The sequence below is a fragment of the Bombus affinis genome, chromosome 1 (genome assembly GCF_024516045.1).
Source record: "Bombus affinis isolate iyBomAffi1 chromosome 1, iyBomAffi1.2, whole genome shotgun sequence".
Taxonomy (NCBI): Eukaryota; Metazoa; Arthropoda; class Insecta; order Hymenoptera; family Apidae; genus Bombus; species Bombus affinis.
Window position 1 is genome coordinate 10098009 of NC_066344.1, and position 25999 is coordinate 10124007.

At 37.1% G+C, this 25999-nt stretch overlaps 2 protein-coding genes and 2 long non-coding RNA genes across 13 annotated transcripts in view; 2 read left to right on the forward strand and 2 right to left on the reverse strand.

Moving 5' to 3' along the window:
• Window positions 1–41: 41 nt before the first annotated feature.
• On the forward strand, window positions 42–15411 carry LOC126917612 (ubiquitin carboxyl-terminal hydrolase 31-like). Its single transcript, XM_050724721.1, has 4 exons — window positions 42–1138; window positions 10672–11045; window positions 11133–12543; window positions 12634–15411. The coding sequence occupies exons 1-4, from the start codon at window positions 254–256 to the stop codon at window positions 12748–12750; spliced, it is 2787 nt and encodes a 928-aa protein (XP_050580678.1). The 5' UTR covers window positions 42–253; the 3' UTR covers window positions 12751–15411.
• LOC126925870 (uncharacterized) lies at window positions 7745–9598 on the reverse strand. Its single transcript, XR_007714187.1, has 2 exons — window positions 9405–9598; window positions 7745–7959 (listed from the first exon to the last, which is right to left on the reverse strand). It is a non-coding gene; the product is annotated as an uncharacterized LOC126925870 (long non-coding RNA).
• A 404-nt stretch (window positions 15412–15815) lies between the features above and the next one.
• On the reverse strand, window positions 15816–19691 carry LOC126925686 (uncharacterized). 2 transcript variants are annotated; one of them, XR_007714072.1, is made up of 2 exons: window positions 17650–19691; window positions 15816–17498 (listed from the first exon to the last, which is right to left on the reverse strand). It is a non-coding gene; the product is annotated as an uncharacterized LOC126925686 (long non-coding RNA). The 2 variants fall into 2 exon arrangements; XR_007714089.1 differs by having other exon boundaries at window positions 17581–19691.
• The window catches only part of LOC126919670 (protein tweety), a 40110-nt gene continuing 30138 nt past the window's right edge, over window positions 16028–25999 (forward strand). For 2 of the 9 annotated variants that reach the window (XM_050729283.1, XM_050729520.1), the window contains exon 1: window positions 16031–16857. The gene's annotated coding sequence lies outside the window, so the exon portion shown is untranslated. Of the gene's footprint in view, window positions 16858–17377; window positions 17526–25999 lie in introns of those variants that run through there. The other 7 variants (XM_050729193.1, XM_050729767.1, XM_050729443.1 and 4 more) reach the window with 5 other exon arrangements.

Genomic DNA, 25999 nt, shown 5'->3' on the forward strand with positions numbered 1-25999 from the left:
TTCAATCGCAAACATAATACATCTACCATCAGCCATTTCGTGTAGTCTATGATCAAAGCATCATGAAATCGTGGAAGCCTGTGTGATAAAGGCAAATGGCCGCCGTAGTATATGAGTGCGGGTTACGTGTATGATGTTTTTCCGCGAGCAGTTTTTGACGTACAGCATGTAAAAGACGCGTGGGTTGAGCGATCAACGAAAAGCGTGATGTGAACGACAAGCGAAAGCTTAAACGGTGTTTCCGTGGCCGGCGATGAACGGTGAGAATGCTAGTGCGGTGATGAAATCGGTGTCGGAGGGTAAGCTGGGCGTGGAAGAGGTTAAATTACCGAAGCTAAAAACACAGGATTCCGTCTCGCGTTTAAAGTGTACGTTTACATTGTCGAGGAATCCATTTCATAGTGCAAGCAGGATGTTAAGACGACGTGCGAAACAAAATCGTGATTCGAAAGACGGTGGCAGTGCGGCGGGCACCAAAGACAGACACAATATGCAGCAACATCAACAGCAAGTGGAAAGTATGCAGCAGAATATAGGCCGATTGCACGGCAGTCAAAGTTATCCGGATAGGTCAGGTATGAAAAAAGTGTTTCGAAGACCTTCGTGGAGAAAGTTCATCAACAAGATGGTCCAGCACATGTCGAATGTGGGCACACAGAATCACAAAACGTCTCACAGGGACGATCTCGGGTCCAGTGCCGGAGACATAAGGGTACCTCCACCTAGACCGGCGCATATACCACCTGATAAGGTGCCAGGGGTCATAGGTTTACGCAATCACGGTAACACGTGTTTCATGAACGCTGTATTGCAGTGCTTGTCGCATACGGACATACTCGCGGAATATTTCGTGTTGGACCAGTACAAGATCGACCTCTCTAGAAGAAATAAATTAAACTCGAAAAAGTACGGGACGAAGGGAGAGATCACTGAACAGTTAGCCCTGCTGTTAAAGGCTATTTGGAGCTGCCAATACGACCCAGAGATGAGCACGGCGTTCAAGAGCGTCGTCGACAAATACGGAAGTCAATATCGCGGGAACTTGCAGCACGACGCTCAGGAATTCTTGTTATGGCTATTAGATAAAGTGCACGAGGACCTGAACCAAGCTACCAAAAAAAAGTATAAAATCATCAAGGTGAGAGTTAGCACATTTTTTAAGGTTATGCTCACGTTTTGACAACACGTCTCCCACATAATGAACAGGTTTGTAGTCATTCATTACGAACGATTACATAATACCAATGATATGAATAATCATTAACCAACTACGTTAATTTCTTCGTTCCTCGATATTCTCGTATGGCCGTGAAGCGAATTTATGAATTCACAGATGCTAAAAGTATTCGCAATGGGTTTTCGATTCTTTCTTGGTTTGCTCTTGTGTGCACTGCAAGAAGACGTGTTTATACGAACACAAACCTTGAGTGAATTTTATTTATTACTTGAAGAAACAGAAAATCCAGTCAATCGCAAGCGCTTATAATCAGGCCTTAACCTAAATTTGTTCCACGTTCAAAAAGTATATACCGCGTTTTCTAAACGGATTCCATCGAAATTTGGCTGAATCCACGCTTGCATTCCAGAAGAAGGAATGGGTAAAGCAAATCATGTACTTACCATGTATGTACTTATTATCGAGAATGATACATTTGACTTTTTTATTAATGTATGTGTTGTGTGTTTCTTTCCTTTAAATATTTAACCAATAAAAATATATCTATCGGTAAATATTGGAACAATAATACGAACGTTTGCTTATCAAGGATGAGTTACGATCTTTATTATTTATATAAATTTTATCAATTTATCAGATATAGTAATGGTTGACAAATCATAATTATCCGATATTCATTATCTGATGCTCCAAATTGGCAGTTACAGGCAGCTATCAGAAAAATTTAGTAGAAAAGATATCTGGTAATCAATTATCTACGTATTATAACATCTATTTTTTAGTTGTATATGACAATAGAAAAATTATTGAAGTCTTATCGAAATCATCATTTTTAAACATAGCCATAATAGATTGTGCAGGGAACAAAGAGAATAATCCTCTGTATGAAATAAGACCTAATACCTCGTTTTAACGAAACAAAACAGATTCATTGAAACATAAACTGGTAGTGGTATTTTGAAGTTAAAAATAGTTTGCACTCAATAAACCGCGAACTTGACTAGTGAATCGCTTTTTATGCCAATGCATCATATATATAGAACGAGATAGGGATAATAAAGCAGAGACAGAACAAATTTTAGTTCGCTGATTCACCGCAACGAGATGCCCGCCAATGATAAGTGACGTAATGAGAAAAAAGTGCGCATCATGCTGGCCAATTAATTGTTCGTTTTTCGCCATTTTTTAATTCCATATTTATTACTTAAAGGACAGCTACCGAATTAAATAATCAAATATTTCTTCCACGTATGTAGTTACACGCGTGGATGTTGCGTTTCTTTCTTGGCTAACTCACGAAACAACGTGTTTGTGATTATATGTACGATGAGGTAACACGTATTAACCGCATATCTCAAAAGTATCGACAGTAAAGCGAAATTTTGGTTGTATATTACGAAATATAGAACTTTTTATCATTTATATCAGTAATAGGTTTTATTGGAAGATTTGATATTTTTAAAACGGGTTAGGGATGTCGAGTTAAGTTAATAAATATTAAAATTTAACTTTCAATTCTATGTTCTTTCAATTTTTCTTTGCGTAACACATATATCTAATAATCTTGTTAAATTGCCTGTTTATCGTACTTCAAAAAACAGTAATGAACAAGAGTAATTATATATACTTGAGCGTGAACTACCTTTCGGAACAACTTGTGTTATGTCCTAGTAAAAAGTAAAGAAAAGTTCAAGGTATTTGTCGCGTAGAGAAACAATGGTTATTCATAACAAAAGAGAAAATGTGAAATTATTCCTGACGTTTCGCTTCTCAGTATATGTACTTTTTTGCTAGTGAAACTAATAACCACGACTGGTAACTCGGTAAAACTTAATCGCTAATTATCTAAACAACTGAATTTCATTTTAATGTATGTTCGCACTTTCTATTTTACACACAACTTTCGTTAAAATTTTATTGTTCATCAATTGCATATCTTTGTGCCATCTCCCCATCGTTTCACTCTACGGAAAAAAAAACTATGACATTATGCACAATTGCAAATAGAGATACAAAAATGGAAGTTTGTTTGTATCGAGACGAGCGTTTGTATTTTTAGAGTAACTCGTGAAAGAATTCAAACATTGACCATGGAAACTTTTTTATAACACTGTAATGACATACGACTGCTACGGTTATATTAGGTTGTCCGAAAAATGTCTTTTCGCAAACGTGTTTTTTACAACAATGTACCTTCATGCAAACGTGAAGCCAAGTCTGTGAAATGTTGGTGTTTATCTCAATGGTGTTTATCTCAACAAAGCAAAATGGATCGTACGTAATTCGACAAAATAATATAAAAACGTTGTGCGTCTATTATTTCCTCATAAGACGAAAGAAACTTTTCGGACAACCTAATATTAGTAAGATTTGAAACCAGTCTAAAGTTGTATGTAGAAGCTACAAAACATTGTTTCCAAACAAAGCCTTACGAAAATAATTTTAATAATATGCAACTTGAAGAGCAATCTTAAACATACAATGTTAATGATGCTCTGGCTTACTAATATAATCAAAAACCGACTATTCGAGCATTTTGTTGATTTTTGCCAGCTCTGTTTTGCTTTTAGTAAATATAACTTCTGTATATATTTTCAGATTGATTTCAAATTTTACCAATGTAATGTTAATGAAATTTACCAATGTGTCTCGTTGAAATGCTAATGAATTCCAAAGTTCGATTTGTATTACACAAAATTAATACGTTCATCAAAAGTTTTTACGCTGGATATTCGTTTTAATTAAATTAAAATGTTGCTCATTTTCTTCTTTTTTTTTTTTTTTTTTTTTTTTTTTTTGTTTTCGCAGAGTAAAGATACCTGCGATAAAAATTGTTTGAAATGTTTGACACATTTACCGCAGGTTGTTACCGACTTGACGCATCTTGTCTCTGTGGTTCTTTCTCACTCTCTCTTTCATACTTCATCCTCTAAGTAAACGGGCCCACTCGATCCGTTATCTTATCAGCCATTTCTTGCACACTATCCAAGTGTTTGTCGAGCATCAGATAAGTTAGCGATCTTCGACGAGCAAGTCGATAATCCGGATTAGGAACTAACAATGTCCGACATGTCGCCCCTGTGGCTTGTTAACTCGCTGCTCGTGCCACTTTTTCGTAACTAGTTTTTTCCTCGAGTGCCCTTCATCGGCTACGTTGACCGACTTCTTCGAAACCGGTCATTGAAACGCCTTGAAAATTCGAAGATGCTCTCCACAGGCATTAATGCCTTCTTGCATAGAAAGTCGGTACATTCGTTCTGTACAAGTTTTTTCTATTGCACGCTCAACCATACGTGTAGCGATTAATTCGTTATTTACGAACGAAACAGTGATCTCGTTTACCGATATACTAAACTTTTTGATAAAGCCAAACTGAACAATATATTTGTAAATTTTATGCAATTAGTACGTTTAATAAAATAATTACGGCGAAAAGGGAAAAATAATTTGAAGCGATAGACGCGTATTTATATGCTTCGGTGTGCGTAACATAATAATTTTAAATAAATCGATAGCTGGGAAAGTATTTCAGAGAGATTCGACACTTTTCAAAATACATGTAGCCACTCGAGCACGTGCTAAACGACGGTGCACGTATTATTGACCTTGCGATAAGATCGTCAGCTCTCGTCGCTTTAAAAGTAGGATGCCTAGTTTACCTAGATGAAGATAGTATGCTGCTGCTGATATTATTTATTACAAATCGAATGATCACGAAACGAGACTTCTCGGGTTTAATTATCACAAAGAAAAGTGACTGTGTGAATAATCTCTTTCATAACGGCAATGAAAGCTTCGAATCGTTATGCATACCAACTTGTTGCGTTACAAAATAAAATTCTTTCAACTTTATTTATATAACTAAGTAAACGTTATCGTGTATCGCACTTGACGCTACAGTATATGTACCTATGTGTGTCTAAGTAAACATTTAAATTTTAAATTTGAATAAGTAAAGTTTATTCGTTAGTGTAGATTCCTAGATTATAATCGACCGTTTTATCGGCCAAACAGTTTGCTCATGTGTCTCATTATGCACAGATTTCACAGATTATCTGCAAACATCGTTATCTATGATTTTCGATTATTTTCACGCGACGTCGCGCGAACCAATTCCTAAGCGTTGACTGAAATCGCGTCGCTCGGCGCGTTTACGAGCAAACTCCACGTGTCTTTGGTCGACATTTTACGGTTCTCATTGCCAATGGCTTATCGCCTCTCTTATTCCTCGAACTTTCGATTATGCGTTCGTTCGTGGCATGGTCGAATAAAATTTACAGATGTCCTTTGCCAAGTTTCTTTTGTAAATGAATGCCAACAAACGTGAATTGATTTAAAAACAGACATGGGTAGAAAATTGTCGAAGGTGGCAGACGTTTGAATCCGAAACACCGTGACGCAATATCTCATGAAAAACTACCTTCAATGAGACCTTGAGGACGCGTGCAACGCGATGCGTATTTTTATGTTGTCAAAGGTCGTGCCGCTCTAGCAAATCGCGATGAAAATTCAAGGAAAATTTATACACCTCGAAGTGAAATCTAAATATAATTTATATCCCATTTACTCGTGTTATGGTTACATATCTGATATATACGACCAGTCCAATTTTGCTAATTCTTGATTTCTATATCACGTGCAACAAGATTTGTTAGATCGATAGATATAAGTTTTTTTTTGGAAATAGCCGATAAGTCTGTAAGATTTGATAAACACGACGAAAGATATATAATTTAATCTTGCAGCCAAGTAAAAACACAATTTATTTTTAATATTTACTTTTACTTAATAATATTAATTAATAGCCTTCCTTTGTGTAAAAATCAACGGAGATTCGATTCTTCTGGACGATACGCGTCGGTAAAATTGATAGCAGAGAACGTAGACATGAGCAAGTATTTTTTTTCTTTTTCCTTTTTTCTTTTTTTTCAAAGTTGACGTTGAATGGAATGTTTGATAAGGCTTGCGTAGGAAAAAAGAGAAAAGATAATAAGCTTATCGAGACCCGACCACGTAAGGTCAAATATTTTCTGTCGTACAAACGATCAGCAACGTGCATCCTCTCTTCAAGCGTTTTGTTGACGCTAAAATATTGTTTCTCCGTAAATAACGTAGTATTTCTAAATTTAATTTAAAAATGAACATGGTAAGCCAATGAATATATAATATTTTTCATATTCCCGTAGTAAATCTTCTACTGATTTTCTTAAATGGACACTTTATTAGGCTGATATTTCAAAATCACTGTAATTTTGTTTAAATTGCAAAAGTAAATATAGTTCGTTCAGTGTGCTTCATTCGTAATTTATCCGATAAATTGCTCGATAATTGCTGTCCTGACAGCAGAATTCTTCGAATTTCTACAAAATAACGTTATTTTCGACCTTTCCACTCATAATAATTTATGTCGTGTTTATTTTATATCTTAGCTATTATATCGTTTTAGTAAATAGTTTAAAATGTGATTTAGCTATTTGTTCGTTTATATTATAGAGAAACGAAAGTGTGTGATACAGTATCGTTATAAATAAGAATTGACCTTGAATGAGGCCACGAATCAGTCATCGTTCTAAGGCCACATTATGTAGCTTCCATTGATCGATTCATATTCTTTCTTTTCTTCAATTTCGGCCGTATCATCATCCATTATAATTTAATACGATTTGATCATGTTCAAAGCTATATACATATATAATTAAATATAATTAGGCTATGAATTCTTGACATATAAAAATGTATGTAATATAACGTAATAAAGTAATTGGACTTTTCGTACGAACCATAATACCTTTGTGCTGTTTTTCACCGCGTGCCAACGATACATTTAGTAGCAATGATATCGCCAAAGCGACGAAACAATTTGCAAGCTTAACATTAGTCGCGAAGATATAGATACGCTCAAATTAACAAATTATCGAGAAGTCCAAATTTCAAGGTTTAGAAACTGTCGCACGACCAGTTCGAAACGTGATCTATCATAAAAACTGTATACATATGTATTATGTTTAAAAGTTCTCCATTAATCAAAAGATATTAATCACATGCTGCACTAGAAAAAATTTGCTCGAAGCGGTTTCGATTAGAAATTCAATTTTCAAATGGGGTTTTTTTCCATTTTATCGTTCAATTGACGTGTAATAACGCGCGCAGGTCGAAAGATTAAAAAGATCCTACGTTCTTCGCTCTTTCATCTCGACGAACAGATCCTTCTGTGTAAAGATACAAGTTGCCGAGTCTTAAAAATTGATCGCTAGGGAACAATTAGACACGTTAAGATTTTACATAAATATAAACAAGCATCCAGAGCTCTGATTTCTTGCTTATAATCATTATATGCCGTTTCTATGACGGCCTTGGCGTAGTATTACATGTACTTTGAGTCATAACATCGAATTAATTACTATTTCTCCGCTCGTCTAATTGCTACTAATCAGAACACTGATGGCCCTGATGTAGTTTATAACTATTATCGGATCTAGTCAGCGATGCCGGATTCGTAATAAAAAATAAAAGAGTACAAGAAAGAAACACTAAAAAAATAGGAATTCATTAAGTGTGTACTAACGATAAAAAGAAAACGTTTTTATTGGTCGAAGCATGAATACGTTGCACTTCAAATACATCAACTATAGGGTAAGATCGATGATGTTGTAACGTACTTTATCTTTTCACGATGGCGATGATGTTGTGTAGACTAAAAAATACCGATGGAGAAACTCGAGTACTTTCGGATTCCAGCCACTGTACTGCAACATATTTCAACGCATTCCATGGCTGTCAAGCTGAAAGAAGTTAATTATAAGTTACGGGTCGAGGGACGTTAATTGCTATTGTTACGTAAAGAATGTTTAGATAAGCCACGCTTCCTGCTTTTTGTTTTGCGATTCTGTAAGAAATGAAACACCGATGCATCGATATTTGTCGCGTCTTGTCCTAGCACCGGCAATTTCCAACGAATCGTTTTATGAATCACTTTGTTTGTCTTCAAAAAGGTCGGTAAAGAGTAAATGCAATGGTTAGATTCGAGGATGTTTGTAGTTCGAGCGTGACTTTCGTAAAAACCAAACGTATATGTGTTTCTCCTGAACGTTTCATATCCAATGTACGAGGAAATGAAAAGTAAAAAGTGAATGCAGCGTAAAGTTGTAAGTATGCGGTCAAGTTATAGCGAAGAGCTAGTTTCGTTCAAATACAAGAGAAGTGAACAAAATGTAAGATCGTAACCGGAAGCTGAGGACGGCGAAAAAACAAAAGTTGACTTCGTCGATATTAATGAATTCCATAAAGGTTATCGACCGGTTCACCAAACCTGTTCAATCTTTACGTAACTACACATGTACGAACGTGACATTGACCAATTGTGAAGTTGCGAATTGTAACGTGCATCGTTACAACCTGTAAACATCGAAAATTATTTCCGGCGACCGGATCGACGATACATCCTGTCCACAGCTCTCTACAATTATCGCGTTTCGTGGTTTTTCGACGCATACGAGGAATTGTCATTTGCTGCAGATGATTTAAGCCTTATCTAGAAACAAAAGATCGCTTTTTCCTCGCAGAAGGAAGTCTTTTTCTTATTCACCGGGTATACAACATAATTCCACTTGATGCTTTTACTCTGGGGCCCCTTAAAAATAGCTTTTTCATTCTTAACTATCCCCTTTCTCGTTATTTCATTAAAGGTTACATGGACTCGGATAATTCATGACGGTATTTGGTTTCAATCGAAGATTATCTTATTCAAAACCTTTGATTATATAAAACATATATATTTCCTTTGCAAAGGCTACAATTGGAAGGTCATGAAAATGCACGTTTCGCGATCCTATTAAGGGAAGCCTTCTATGCCGACCGAGCATGCTGTTTCGAGAATCCGCTGATCTGAAAGGAGACACAGAAAAAGCACGCGAGGCTTAACGACGTGTTTCGGTATATTACCGATGACGCTAATCGAATTATCATTTTAAAATTTCCGACTGATGTAAAGTAAAAATATACATACAAAATGACAATATATACGTCAAGGTATACGCGCATATGTAATATATTCACGACCAAAAGTTATGTATACCTACGCCCGTGAAAAATAAATACATTCTGTAAATGATCACTGTCGCTTGTTGGGACATTGTTACGATTACTAAACAAACAGATCGAATATGAACTTGTGAATTTTAGCGAGTGAACGACAATCGTCCGGTGTCCATTAGAATATCCCACTTACGTTGCGTCTTCTATCGGGCCTGTTGCGAAACTGAAAAGTGCAACAGACGGTATAGACAACAACGAACTACCGACAGACAGCTATTATTAGAACGAACGTGTTATAAATGATCCGTCTTTATGTATCTTGGGTGATGAACTGTTTGTACGATGTCTCGATCCATCTTAAGACAGTTAAAAAATAAATCCACAGGATTCCGTGTTACGTATAAATAAACGTTCGTGTACAATGTACAGTATCAAACATGACAGTGATGGTACGCACTCTTGTCGTATAGAACACGGAAATACTTGGAAGACGAAGTGGTAAACTTACTTTCGAGTTACTGAAGCAATTTTGAGGTTATTTATATTTTATTTTCTTTTTGTCGCCTTAATTTTCTTTTCAACGTATCGACGAGTCAACGCTATTGCTTATCCTTAAAGACGATGAATATGTTAAACACGTTAAATAAGATTACTCATTACTAAGATTATTGTCTGTTCGATAAATCTTCGTTTGATTACGAATCTCTCGGTTCGCAACACGTATTTTTAACTCTTGTTTCTTTTATTCGTATATTGTAGCATGCGAGACCGTTAAATCGCGCATTGTTCGATATATTTTTACGATTTTAAGTTTCTCCTGCTAGTATTTTTCCGTCGTTTTTTTCTTTTAGCAAATTAATTCGTATGATATATTGTTTGTTTGGCTTCTCATCGTGTTTAACCAATCGATGACGTAAAGTAAAATATTCCTAAGCTTGATTAAATGCAGGTGTACAAAAGTGTACACAGTTATTTGCATTCTCATAAAACACTATCAATATTCTTACAATATTCATGATAAGGATTAATTACATCGTCGTCGTTGCTATATTTACCTGAATGCTTTTCAATATCACGACGATAAGGTCGCTAGTGTATCTCAAATGATCATAATATAACGCAATAAATGAAATTGGCATATTATTATTAATTTAACTTTCTAAAAATAACAATGATAAATAAAATCTCAAATTCTGTCGTGTAATTCATTGAAAAAAAATCTAAAGCTATACCGGGACGTACGTACTTCAAATCTTCGAACATATGATAAAGTAACGTAAAATAATAATTTGCAAATTAGAAAGTTTCTTCATCTTCTCTCGGAAGGTTCGTTCCATTTTTGCTTCCATTTAGAACGTTATCTGTAAATCAGTAAAAAAAAAAAAAAAAACAAATCAAATATGATGGAGAGTCTCAAATGTACTCATTTATTAATGGAAATCTTTTTATATAATTTATAGAATTCGTTCGGCAGACCGGATGACATCGTGGCGGCGGAAACTCTGGCGAACCATGTCCGCTGCAACAATTCGTTCGTGCACGCGGTGTTCCAAGCCCAGTTTCGATCTAGCCTAACTTGCCCAAGATGTCACCGGCAGTCAAACACGTTCGACCCTTTCCTCTGCGTGTCAGTACCTGTACCGCAAAATCACCGCCAGATGAACCTTTTCGTAAACGTCCTCTATACGTCGCAACAACCGCGGCAAGTGAAGATAGGCGTGAGCGTGAACCAGATGGCCAATGTCAGAGAGCTTAGAGAGATCTTGGCCAGTGACACTGGTATCGATGAGAATCACATGTTACTCACGGAAATTCACGACGAAGGATTTCACAGGTAGAACTTCATTGCTCTACGGACAAGCCTATTAAATAGATCGGTATCGCATTAACTTTCCACTACTTTGTTATTTATTGTTTACAGAACTTTCTCCGATTGCCAACCTCTATCTGTGATCACGGAAAATGACCCGCTCTACTGTATAGAACTGCCACAGCTGAAAGAACCAGCGGAGCAAGCGTATATCTTACTTGTGTGGATCAACGTTCTCACAAAAGGAGATCTAAGACAGCGTTTTAGCAGTCCGTACACTATGCAAGTGTCTAGAGAAACGTCGTACGAAGATCTACAAAAACTCTTGTTGAAGGAGATGCATAGTGTTCTGGCAGACGATGTTCTTACGTCGAGTCAGAGTCCTGGACTGTTTAACATTCGTGTTGCGGACCCCGCTGCTACACCTATTCAGGACGAGCATCCATGTATAGATCCCTGTGTGGAGCACCCTCTTTACACAGAGCAGATCGAACAAGCGTTAGCCCTTTGTGCCGATGACTCCGGTCCTCAACATGTAAAATTAATTCTAGAGTGGGACGAAGCTACTAAGTGTAATATTATTCAAGATGACAATGATCAAATCGAAGAGCACGCCAGTGTGAAGCAGTTAAAAACGAATTCAGAACTAGGAGGAGCTGTTACTTTGGAAGAATGTTTCGATCTGTATACGAGAGCCGAGATATTAGGGGCAGAGGACGCGTGGCACTGTCCGTATTGCAATAAAAAACAAGAGGTGGTGAAGAAATTGGGACTTTGGTCTTTACCTGATATCTTAGTTATTCATCTAAAAAGATTTCGACAACAGTCTAAACAAAGGTCTACGTCGAAATTGACCATGTTAGTCGATTTTCCTTTATACGGTTTCGATATGACTCCACATCTTGCTCATAATGGAGTACAAACGCATAATAACGTTAGTAGTTTAGGTGGTCTAGGTTGGTCGCCTTGGAAGAAACCCAGACCACGCCAACAAAATATTCCAAAATACGATGAAAACGTTTACGATCTTTATGCGATTTGTAATCATCATGGGCAAGATTTACAGGGAGGTCACTATACCGCGTTTTGTCGGAATCCGTACGATACTCAGTGGTATTGTTTCGACGATACCCGAGTAGAGGCCGTGAACGATACCAATTTAATAACAAACGCTGCGTACATGTTATTTTATCAACGAAGAGGGTTGACTAATAATTCTGGAAATTCTTCGGCTGCTTCCACAAGCTCAGCCGGATCCGGACTTGACCATTGGGTCTCGAAAATGCCGCCTTTTTATTTCAACAACAAGACTAATAACAACGTTTCAAATAACAATCAAAGTAAATCGCAGGAAGTGTTGTGTCAAGATAAAATCGTGGAAGAAAAGAACATAACGAATTTCAATAGGGGATGTCGCAATTACGCTACTTTACAACCCAAGAAAAGGAATGTTGCGACAGAAACGGATATCGGTCAGATTGATCATTACTCAGACGATGAAGCACCATGCAGAAGAGAATGGGTAAGTTCAGAACCAATAACGTATAATTTTGGACCGTGAACAATGTACGAGTATTCTCTTTTTAATTTAAGCGTATATGTATGCTTTCAGGCCTCACCGAAGCCTGTTCGAAAAATGTCGTCCATTACGTTAATACCGCAATCTACGATAATTCACAGTGCCAGTAGTGATCCAGACACAACGATAATACACGAGTCGACGTTGTAACACACAATTTAAGCCAGATCTGGTCTGGCTCGAGCAACGCTCAATGTATAGTGCCTGGAACATGGTGTGTAAACGATCAGAGACAAATTAGAACTGAAGACAATTTTTCAAGACAATTTCTCGCGGAATTTAAGTCCATTCGTTTCGTATCGAAGACTTAACATAGTCTATTTAGAAAATATTTTGTTCCGAATTTATACATTTAAAAAAAAAAATACTTTTCTTTTATATTATCTAACGATCAACCGAGCAAAGAATATTAAGAGCCTCTCTAATTTCTTTGTTATGATATTGAAAAAAAAATGAAACTGCGACATTAGGCGGATGTTTGTTGACAATGCAAGCGTAACTGAAGGCATTAGTGATTTTTGTATTTATATCGTGTTTACACAAACTGCGTGAATTGTATTGTACATTCTAGTTGTTAGAAGACTTTTTAAGAAAAGGACAAATATTATATTCAGTATCAAAAACTACGAATCCCTTATTTACGAATTGTCTATTGTTAATACTTAGATTTTCAACGCAATAGGTAATTAATGTTCTACATATGTCCAGCAAGAATGTACGTGTGTCAAAGAAACTTTGTACGCGAAATTTTTTAAAACACGCGATTCATCTATCATACCCGTCGCGTTACAATGAAACTATGACAATAACTGAATCTTGTGTGTAGCAGGATTCACGTATTACAGAGACTTCATTTTCAATGATAATTCTTGCCTGGACATACTATGTAGTCGCTAACCATTGTTTTGAATCTATGCTTAACTCTAATATTTATATCGTATTTGTATCACCCACTAGTGGCCTTATCTCAGTAATTAACATTGATATGTCATTTGCAATCATACAAGCATATTTACTATTTCGACGTCGTTTTATTAACGAACATTGAGACATTGTAGCGTGAAAGCCACCAAATTGTAACGTACGTATCGTTAATTATTCTTTGGATTCTGACGAATCGACGACCAAGAAAATCAATATATGTACTTCCACTTCAAAGTCTTGTTCTTCCTATAAACAATCGGCGCAATTGAAATTTCGAAAAGTATCGTGTCGGTTCTTAAGAGAGTGGCTTTCGTAATATATCCTTCAGCGATGTCCTATTTTTCTTTCTTTCTTCTCTTTTATTGTCAAATACTCTAATCTCTCAGTTGTAACGATCATTCCACTTAGACGCGTTTATAAATAGAAAATGATGGAAAGCACGGAAGCATGAAAGTGAAACTGATTTATATATACGTATACATAAATATATGCACTCAAGTGTATAATTTACGAGTGAAAGATATTTAAGTTATTTTAAAGGTAACATTTTTTTATTACTAGTCACACGTATCGTGGACGGGGGGTGGCGAATAAAGAATGTATGTGATGAATTATAAATGTAATTAACGTCGAATTCAGTGTAAGTAATATAAAGAAAGGCGTTCGATTGTAGCAAAACAACGTGATGTATACTTTGGTATACTCGTTCTAACAGTGTTTGTAACGTAAGTAAGTTGGTTCCTGTGGCAAGACTAGGCCAAATCAAGTGCCATGATGGTCCTGGAGATATAATACTCAACAAAACTTTAAATATTTTCATACTCGATCACCCGAAAGAATCGTTTCCTTCAAGTCTAGCAATTGAAAACTTCAGAGTCTTCTAATAGTCAATCAATTCTATTTATCGAGTTACAGAAAAGTAACAGATGATATTTCTATAAATATTCCAATTACTGGATTTGGAAACAAACACTGCGTCAGGTGACTGAGTATCGTTTAGTTAAAGATAAAACGTTCCCTTCGTGGCACTTAAAAAGGTAGAATGAACGTGCAGAATACGTGATAGGAAGATGAAATAGAGGAAAGCCGCTACCCGTTTATTATTCTATGATTTTAGAATTTTGTGCATTCACGTTAATCGACTGAGGGATACGTTATTAATTATTCATATTATCGCTGCTGTTTTTGTTGAAATAAATTAGAAAATGTATATATATATATATATATATATATATATAATATTATATATATTTATATATATATATATAGATCAAAGAACGTCATTCCACTTTGTACACCCTGAACTATGTCAATGCTTTGACCTATGATTCTAAATACTTCACGTTTTTTTTTTTTTTTGAAGTAATCATTGTTGGAGCTTGTTATGTTTAAAAGTAGGAATTAATTGTCACGTTTTTTATAACTTTTAAAGAGCACGCGTGGGAAATTTTTCTCGTATCAATGAATGAAAATTTTAATGTGGAAAGAAAGTATCGACCAATTGTATACTAGTCTAATATATTTTATTATAGCTTGCAAAATATACGATAATTTGTTGTAACAACGTAATACCGAGAACGAAACTTCTAACAGGGCGAATATCAAGTTCATCCGATTTTATTTTAATCACTCCAGTTCATGGATCCATAGGATGTAGATGGAATAGGTGAGAAAGCAAATTTGAATTTGAAACGAAATATTGTATAATATTATTATTCAAGTCTAATGTAAAAAGTTTATAAATAATTAGGGATAAAATAAATCGTAATATACAGAGATTTGTCAATAAAAAGTAATATTCATACGTAAAGTATTTGGAATATAGTAATTTAAAGAAAACGATTATGTATTTGGCTATTATTTACATTAAAATTCGATTATAAAACATGCGTTCGTTTCAGCACTATATCGACTCCCCGATCTTTTCTGTTATTTAAATACAAATATAGTCTTTATTTTGTTATGAAGAAATTTAGGAACTTCGTTATATAATTACTTGTTTTTAATAATAAATATGCTGTTAATATTAAACGGAAAGATATATATATATATATATACAACTTATGCTATAAAAGGAATTAAGTATTCGGAGAATACATCCTTCTGTATCGGAATTTTGTAATTTCGTGCCATCTGATTACCACTAAACAGTTTACGCGAATGTAAGTGTTGAACAAAGGTTGCGTTTCTCACTTTCGTTCTACCCGTGAAGGAAGTTTCTGTATTTTTGTTTAAATTTTTTATTTTTTATTTATGTTATTTAATATTATCAAGTTTAAAGTAAATATTCGTTATTGTTAAATAGAATTTTATTTCTTAAGGAACTTTAACATTTTCATTCATGAATTGTCGACAGTTGATAATTTAATATAATCGCAACTTATTTTTAACTATATGACGAAAACAATTTATAAGATCATAAGAAAGAAATACAGGCATGTGAAAATAAATTCTAAAATCTAAATCTTCTTAAACTTATCTAGCGTTTTCGCATTGTATTCCATCTTTTCATACGATGTATTGATTATTAGTAGATCTAATAGCTAACTACAGTTGTGATATTTCATCAAATTACAGTCACTTACGTTGTTACATTATTACTATTATTTGAATCGATCAATGTTGGGGTTAAATTAGTTAATACAGAAATCTTTAATATTGAAGAGAAAAGATTAAAAATAATATCAGGATTTATCTTGTAATAATCGATAATGTAATCTATATCTTCAATATCTCGATTCTCAACTCGATTCATACCGATATCAGGCGCTTAGGAATATTTAAATCACAGCATGTATAATGCAGCACACTCTGCACGTTTATTGTGTACGCGAAGAGATACGAGAAATCCATAAGCATAAGCTATGAAACGTATCGCTGTTCATAATACATCGAAATTCATACATATTCCTTGCATAGTAGAGCAAAGAGAGTCAAGTGGCTCGTATATTGCACGGTCTGCTCGAATAGATCGTTTCAATTTACGAGAATATCACGAAGCTTCTCTTATTCAACACGTCAGGGCACAATTGGGATCTTGGATAGGGTTAGAGACAGCAAACAATGTCATCGAGCGTTTAATCGAAGGGTGTGCAGAACAGGATGAGTGTTTTCTCTCCGATATTTACCTCGAGCGGAACAATTCGTCGGAGCGAACTGTACATACGTCTTACGAGAAAGATGGAATTGCGTGTTAGTACGTTGGGATTGGCCGTGGCGCCACCCGCCAACTCACTCCGCGAAGACTTTCAGTCGAGCTCGAACCTTCGTCGGGTGTGGAGTGTGTGTTGTATCGTTGTGTGTCAGTGTTCAGATTATTCACTGAAAATTAAGGTAAGAGAACTTTTTTACTTAATAGCTACCTAAATACATAACAATGATACGTATCCTTTGGATTTATTCGACGATCATAACCGGTATACGGAGCCGGCGAATAAGTCGCGAGAAAAGCCTTTAACCATGTCCTTGTTCTCATTGTTAGCCGATGTTGCATGGATACGAAGAGATTGGTGTGGTGTGTGATTGAGTTTCAATAATTTCTTTTCAAGCTCATGCTTGAAATACGTACCGGGTCTAAGTAACCGTCGGCGTTCTAACGAAAGCAACAACAAGAGACAGCGCCTCTCCTACGAGAGACAGAGAAAGAACGTGGTGGCGCTCAGAGCTGTCTTCGTGTGTACTCTCGGGATCGATACACAGTACACACTTGGCGCGACGTTCGTGTAAGGTTACGGTTTGTACGGGATCGCATGCGGGTGTGTATAGCAGCCTCTTTCCACGCTTGTCTCTCGCGGCGTCGTCGTTTCGTTGTATTACGTGTCTCTTCTTTACGTGCATGTTCCCTAACAACGAGGGTAGACTTTCGGTCTAGCTACGAGACAAAATTCAAAGAAATCGAGAAGTACACGCGCCGTACTATGCGGGCACCTCGTGAAACGCACCCTCTCTCAAGGCTATCGCGCCGGCAACCGATCCTGAAAAGAAACGTATGAAAATGACAAGTAAGTGCTACGAATATATTCAAAGGGAAGATTCGGTGTTTGGTATTTCACGCACTGCGAATTACAATAATGAGACTCGTTGTGCACTTTTCTTTCTATGAATACATTACATAGAAAATGTTACCGGTTACCATAACCATTATCGCTGGCTTAAAAGAAAGAAGAATAACCTCGCTAAAGTAAAATTAGCCTTGTCTTATAATATCGAGTCATGCTTGTGATGGATTATGGTTGAAGCATCCGAACAAGAAGCATTTTCATTGTAATCTCTTCTCTGAGTTTATAAACTTCAAGATTGTTAGATATTTCTGAAATCTTAGTGATCTTTATATTAGTTGCAACGTTGTGAAAGAAAATAATTGATATAGAGGTCCCTTTATAAAAGTTACGAAAAATCTATTAATATACTTATATCTATTATACACATACTACGACTGTTCTTTCGTGGACACTATTTAAACTAAGTTCATTGTCACTTTGGAAGAGTTAACGAAAAATAACATTTTACTTTGAATTCGTTACTTTGAAACGTAAGTTACATATTAGATTTGCCGTACAAAATATCCATGATCTACTTTAACCGGCAAAAGTCTATTTAGATTGAACGACAAGCATAGGTTTATTTCGACTGTCAGTCAGTTCGCATAAAAACAATTCCACTCATGATACACCTCTTAACCTCAATAGAAAAATAATATTAAACGTAGCGTGACAACGCGCAATAACGCGAAGCAAATTCTTCTTTCACCGCGCTATATAACCTGCACGCTACTGTATTTCCAATATTTCCAGTTGAATTTTTAACAAGAATATTCTCTTTTTCTTCATAAAAGAAAGTCAAAGGTGAACAAGGAGTTAAAAGCACATATAGCTGCCGCTCGTCTCGCATCGAATCCGACATTTTTTCGTGTGTTCTGAAAGTCGGCACGGTGACCGACAGCGGGATAATCATAATACGCTGGACAGATTGTGGGAACCGAAGAACCGCAGTGCGCGCGATCGTCTCAGATTAGGATAGGATTCGCTGAGCTAGTGACTTTTTACGTAATGAGAAATTGTTGATATTCTAACCTATTTATCGGCTCAACAATGAATCGTATTTACTAGCGACTAACCTGCATAGATACATCAATGTTTCATGAAAATTCCTCCGTGTGTAGTTCTTACTTTGATCTTGTACGTTTCTGACTTCTATGCACATACTTCATTACAATTAATTATTCAACTTCGAACGTTAACCTTTTGTCTAACGATTTCCCAGTAGCTATTTTTACTAAGAGAAAATATCTTTTTCATCTTTGACTATTCATGCCATCTACGATTATTATTTAAATTGCTCCAGTAGTTGTCTTTAACGAGCCTTATCTGTTGCATGAACCATCTGCGAAGCATCCTTTGACTATGACTCACCTTCATCTATGCCTTTACTATATTCATGCGTGTTAATGTATAACCTATATGTATATATAAAGTGATCCTACAGGAACTCTGGTCGTGCACTTTTCTTTGTTTCAAAGCATCTGCTAATAGTACCAAAAAGATATCAGCATAATAATATTCAATTCGTGATCTTCCACAGAAATTTGATAGATTTGCAATGATGGTTTTGAGATACAATACCTGTTTTGTAAAGTACAAACGTATATTGATAAAGGCTTGCTTTTCTCTTTATTTTGATTTTTTAATGCAAGCTTTATATTTCACTTGATAATCGTAGTGGTAGGAAGCTTCGTAAAGACTATCGAGAAGTTTCATAAGCAATAAAAACGGCACGAAGCGTATTGGAATCGCGAGAACTGTAAAGCAAGTACGGGTGTTATTCGCGCGTTTTTTTTTCGTTGCTAGGGCAACCCAGATCGCACGACGTTACTAACCTTAATGTTTCTTACGGCACGAACGTGATGAATCGTGGAATCGCGATTAATCGATTTGTAATAAGAATCGCGCTGTTAAAACGACTGAAAGTCGTTCAAAACAGCCGATACATCGAAACGAAGAACTAAACACGAAATATGTATGTACAATCTACGTATACTTCGATAGTCACGGCTTTCGCGCGAAATTTTATCCTTGTATGTACGTACTCGACAAGATAGGTTAGTAAACGACAGAAAAAATCAAAACAGGTGTGCAAACTGTGTACACTACATTAGTAACATGCTGATACTTCGGACTCGTTGTTTCTTGCTAGTTTTTATTTTTTTCAATGATTTAAAACCAACAGAACGCCTGTGTGTCAACAGAGAATTTGCGTTTCGCGTAACGTTACTACGCAGCAAAACTCTAGTTTGCTTTTGTTCGAGGTATGAGTTCTCTATCGAGATGTTCCGAATCAATAACAAACCAACTGAAAGTGGTGTCAATTTCAGTGAAACTAGAACACGACAGTATTATTTCGTTAAGCGGCGTGCGTGGAAAGGTTAGTCTCGAGGTATGCGGTTCATTCAAACTTACCGTGCTTTGCGGAAAATTTATATTTTCGACCGAAAACTAACTCTCGGCTGTCGTGTATAGTGATAAAAACAGTTATCTGGAAACAGAGGTACGTTTGTGTTAGTGATAACCTCCCTCGTTGAATCACGAACAAAGATAATCAGCCGGTCGAGTAACGAATGAAATGTTAGGTTATCTCGTAAAGATGTATCACTAGTACTGACTAGTACTCGCTAGTTAGTTTGTCGTCTGTTTGTCATTTGTTTGCATATTATCTGCAAACACATATATTCATGAAACATGGTATGACATAGAATGAACACAAAATGTTTGCGAGCATCTTGCCAGTACTGTTCGTGAACTGTTCACGAACTGGTTCGTCGTTGAGTACACGTCTTAACCTATTAAGGATCAAGAAACAATTTATCACAATGTTATAAATACTTGAATTTCTTCATTGGGAAAATTATAGAGTGTAAGTAGAAGAAATAGTGACAAAAAGAATATTGATCGAATCCTTGGAATTCTCTTCCTTCTTCTTAGTCACAAGGATATTAAGCGTTAACGCTATGTTATTCCTTAATGCGGTTTTTCTGAGATTTGTGTTTAAAACCATGGAGGCCATCAGGATGATAAAATGATCCAGTCATCTTGTCTATTTTATTTGAAATTAAGATAATTGAGGTACTGTTAAACACATCCGATGACCAATCGTTTTGATCGTTTAACGATTTTATTTCATATACCCAAATAAATGTGAGTAATGCTTTAGATTTTCATAGTTAATGTTGTAATACTATGCGGTAATCCATCCCTTACGCTTTAATAACCACTTGTTAACACGATGTTAAATATGAATATGCGGGTTAGTTTATGAATAGGTACTTGTATTCTGCGTATCGTGTTAAATTCAATCTTCGTTGAATAGGTTCCATGGATTGTAATTCTTGCGACATTAATTTCAGGATATACTGATGTACGATGTCTACTCTTCGCTTAATAATTGAAATAATCGATAATCAGTTGTAGAATGAGAAAATGGAGACTAAGGAACAAAGTAAGAAAACATCGTCACAGCGTTTAAATATCGTCACACCAGATTTCTAACTCCGTGGAAATAATTGGGCCAATCAATAGTTACGACTACCCTTAGTACACGCTTCACTTCTAATGAACTCAAATCACGCGCGAAGTCATCATAACGCGCTCAATTCATAGTCGATAAACGAGCTATGAATTATTATGTTCCATCTACATGTATAATTTGTATCATACAGATGGCTATCGTTGTAACGTATCGGCATATGATTCGTCGTCTTCGTGGACTTTTAAGACGGAATAATCTATACATATAATAAAACAGTAGAAGGGTTATGCCCGTACGTCGAATAAGAAAAAATAAATCAATGAACCAGGAACGGCCCGTAAGCTACGGAATCGAGAAAAGCTAATTTTTTGAACTTTCCTCTGTCCGTTTGCACTCGCATCACGTAGAAACGACTGAACGGATTTTGATGAGATTTTCTCTGTCATATAGCCTAGTGACCACGAAAGATAACAGGGTGTGTTTCATCTCGATCCGTTTCGTGAAAGCTGAGAAATAGCCTGTCATCTGAGTTGTGTGCGCTCCCACGTTTCCTAGAAGTCAAGCAACGATTGATTATTTGTCACGTCATGTAATTTAATATTTCTTACTACAGGGAATAACCCAATTGTTAGGATAAAATATACGTAGATATGTCATTCATAAAAATTAATTCGCTTGAAAATTGTTCCGTACATTAGTAGTCCACGCGAACGAAGTCGCGTGCAAAAGCTAATGATTGTGCTGAACAGGCTGCTTCCTATCGACACGATGGTATAGTAATAAACTAGAATAAAACAATGATCCAGTCGAGTCCTCGACGCTTGCACGCTCTTCGTTCCATCGATAATTCGCCTTCGTACCTCTGCCTTCTTAATGAAAATGCTTCCGGTAGCTACCTATCGTAGACCACCGGATACGATCGGACACGTCAATCATATTTATTAACATACAATGCACTATGACATACCTCTCGTTACGATTCGGAATCTCAAACGTCCCATTGACATCTGTCAACGATCCACGAAAGGAACCATCCACAGGAACTCATTCGTATAGAAAAGAAAGCAGAAACGCTTCATACTGAAATTCCCGGTGATTCATGATACCCGTGAAAGGCTCGTCGCAATGTGCGAGCCTCTCCATGAGGAGCAGGCTCTCCAGAGACGAGGAGATTTTCGCGTGACACGCGACCACGTTCTCTCAGAGCACGCGTGTTTCGCGGCTGAATCGAACGGAAGCGTTATTGAATCGGCAATACGGCCGAGTGGCTCATTGGAATGCAGTGATGCATCGCTATATACATATACGTGAAGCTGGCGGGTGCCAGTGGCCGATGTGTATAGCGCATCTTCGGGCTTAAACAAACGATCGGTATGCAAGGTGAGAGGCCGACCTATTCAGGCCTCGACGGAATGCAGAAAAAGCCGACGTTTCTAGACAAAAGGTATCGGCACTAGGTTCTGACCGAGTGGAAGTCTTCCTGGAGCCCGTTATTCGCTTGTCGGCCTGCTTCTTCACCCTTGAAAACGTGCCGGGGAATCTGAAACCCTCATCTGCACGGGAGAAGTCGTTCTGTTCTGGACAAAACGTGTTACGCACGTGCTTCTTCTATTGGAAGATGTTGTTTCAACGAATGGAAAAACAAAAGAGAAAAAGTTAGGTTTTAAGGTTGCATTGGAAAAATAATCGCCCTTCGATGTATATCGGATGTTTGATATATTGAGAAAATTCTTGGTTATCGACAAGTAGTCAGTTGTTTGGGCTTGTTACGCTTCCAACAACCTGCACTGACTCGAAAAAATCCTGGACACGAATTTATCGTGTGGTTGGTCTTATGGCTGCTCCGAGTTAGACATGGGTGGGCTCCGAGGGTGCATCACTATTTTTGGAGTACTCGAAGTTGACTACATAGATACTTGTGATTTCTTTATAATCACCATGTTATGTGGTATTAATAATCGTTGCGTTCATGTTGGTGTATGATGAAAATTAAAAAGGAAAAAGAACGAGGAAATATTGGTATGGAAAATGATATTCTATGTAATATAATGTAATCTTCTGATATAAAATGATATCATATGGTAAATACGTATATCGAATTTGAGAGAAAATCGAATTTTTCGAGCGGAAATGGTCTGTACGAACTCCAAAAATCACTTTCGTAGAGTGAAGTAAGCGGGGACTGGTCGGGAAACAGCTCACCAGATAACTTCTTTCGAAGCTTTCTCTTCGGCTTATCGGACAACTACGAGGCAATAACCGAAGCCGAACGAAATTACGTAAACGTTTTCGAATTTAGAGCTGGATAACGACTAATCCCGACGGAATAAAGAGTTTCTAGTGCTGTTAATCCAGCACGGAGGAAAAACGCCGACGGCGAAACTCGGCGTATTACGACAAAAGAAACTTCTTTCTAGGCTGCTCACGGGAAGGAAAATATATGAACAGGGCAGTGACAAAAAACCTGCTTTATGTAGCTGCTCCTATATCCTCTTGGATTCTTTCGCAAAATTTCTCACCGAACGAATTTAATTTCGAATCGCGCTCGTTCAATTATCAGGCTCGATTCATTAAATTGCCATTGTACGCTGCAAAGAAGCTTGTAATCGTCCGTGCGATAGAAATTTATAATACGCGACTTTTTCAATAACTTGTCGATTCGCTAACGTTTATCGATCGATACATTTTCGAGTAAGAAAGATTCAGGTCGGCGCGCAGAGTTGTATCACGATAAAATTTTAATTAAGCGGTCCAAGCGATTCAAACTGAACTTTATTCTTGCCGATTTTCCCATTTCATCCGTAACGTTGGTAACAAAATGCGAGTCGTGTGAAGTTAACCTGTAAGCTCGAAGAAACGTGAAAAGCGGCGCCGGGTAGCTGAAAACGCTGTTATAATCATTTAGATATAAAGGACGGTCCGGAAGGAGCAACTTTCAGCCGGTTTCCGTCGCAAATTATCTTTGAATTAACATCGCGAAATATAGTTCTCCGCGGCGACGACGACGACGACGACGACGACGACGACGACGTTCCTTTTCAGAGGTTGAATTTTCCGTGCAAACGCTTCGGGCCTCGTTGCACGAAGTTACCTAGAGTATTGCGAGATCGAGACGAGAGGAAGCGAGAAGAGAAGAAGCAGGCTCAGGGCAGGGACTTTTTAACAGTAGAATTGCAAAGCAAACTATGCAGAAGCGCCTCGGGTACAGCGTCTTCGTCTCTCTCGTTCTTTTTATCTTTCGTGTGGCTTGATGAAAAGAAAAATTACCCGGCCAGAAAGGGAGCACAAAAAATTATCCCTCGGACACGACAGTTGTCCGCCGCCTTCGACACGTTACGCTAATTATTCGAGTAACTTGAGATTGAACAACACCGTTTATTAACGCGCCTCTTCCTCTATCTGGTTAGAGGATCGTACGTATGAATATGCAAGCGATTAATCGAGATAGGAAGCGCGTCCAACCGATTCAAGCGGCATTTTCAAATGTACCGAGAACCTGCGTCGTCAGGGACAAGTTGGTGATTGTTTCGCGAAAGTGAGACAGCCTCAGAGTTAGGTTTATTTCGGTCGATTTGGTTAATCGTTTTGGAAGTTTCAATGAGAAGCGACCGATTCGATGGTCGTCTACGATTGTCCATCCGTAGATGTCTGTATGGGTTTATAATTGGAAGTTTGTTTGCTTCTAAAACAACTATCGGAATGAGTCGTATCTTACCTCTGGCTGATTTGAAATCCGCTATAAACGAATTCCCTGGTAGCAGTATAACTATACAGAGACGAAACAATGAAATACAACAGCACAGTAACTGCAAAACGTATTTGTACGCTTGCTTACAGTTCCCAGCCAAGTGCATCGTACGTAATTCGTTTCCTACATCTTTTACGAGGGAAACAGTGAAAGAATATTCGTACATTCGTTGTAAGGAACGTTAGGAAAAAATTGCGAGGTTATTTTCTGGAGGGAGAAACGAGGCGGTCGCGTATCGGTGAGTGCATTTTAAAAGTTGCACTGGATCGGTGAACTGGGTAGCGCGAAAAGGGTCGCTAAAGGGAAACTTTTATAATTAAAAACGAGCCAGAAAAAGTAGCGTAAACAGCGTTATAGCCTGGACCCGGAATGCGTACGATCCCCGTGCATCTAGCAACAAATGTCCGACGTGAAACGTAATGGACGCTGAGGAAAGTACATAATTACCATAAAACGCGAGTAATATTAAAGCCAAAGCGTTGGATTTCTTTTTACGAATAAACGAACGTCAGGTCGTTCGTTTCCTCTGTCTGGTGTCCTGCAATTCTTCCTCCACGAAGATTACCGTCGTTCCGACCGTGAAAAGACTAGTGAAACAGCCTAATACAATTTTTACTGTATTATGTAATAACGCGCAAGGGAAATACAATATGCAAGTACAGGATCGCAAAGAGTTAACTATCGTTAGCGACGATGACCGTAAGTCATGTGGCATCGACCTTCTAAATGGTCGCTCGATAGCTATAGGACAGCAGAAGCGACATCGATCGAGCAATTATTTGTTATTCTTTCAATACTTTTATCTTCATTTGCCATTATTCTCTTGTGTTATATTCCGAACGGTTTGCTCTTACATATTCGCGTCCTTCTTTTTATTCGATAAAGACGAATGACTAATAATCGAGGGATTTGGAACGGTCATTCTGCGACAGCGGTGATTCATCGAAGCGATGGTTCATCGGTCAACTTAATCCACTTTGACTTTATAATGTCGAATCAATATTCTTTGTATTATTCGAGTACGTTATATCGGAGTACTATTTTTCAATCGTAAAGTAACGTTAATATCAGAAAATTTCCTCCGATCTCCGTATAACGTAAAGGTACCATAAAACTACCTTCCAATATCGAAAACATCGAACTCGGGTAAAAAAGATATCGATCGGGATATTATGGAATTGTATAAAAAGCAGCGTATCCTATCAC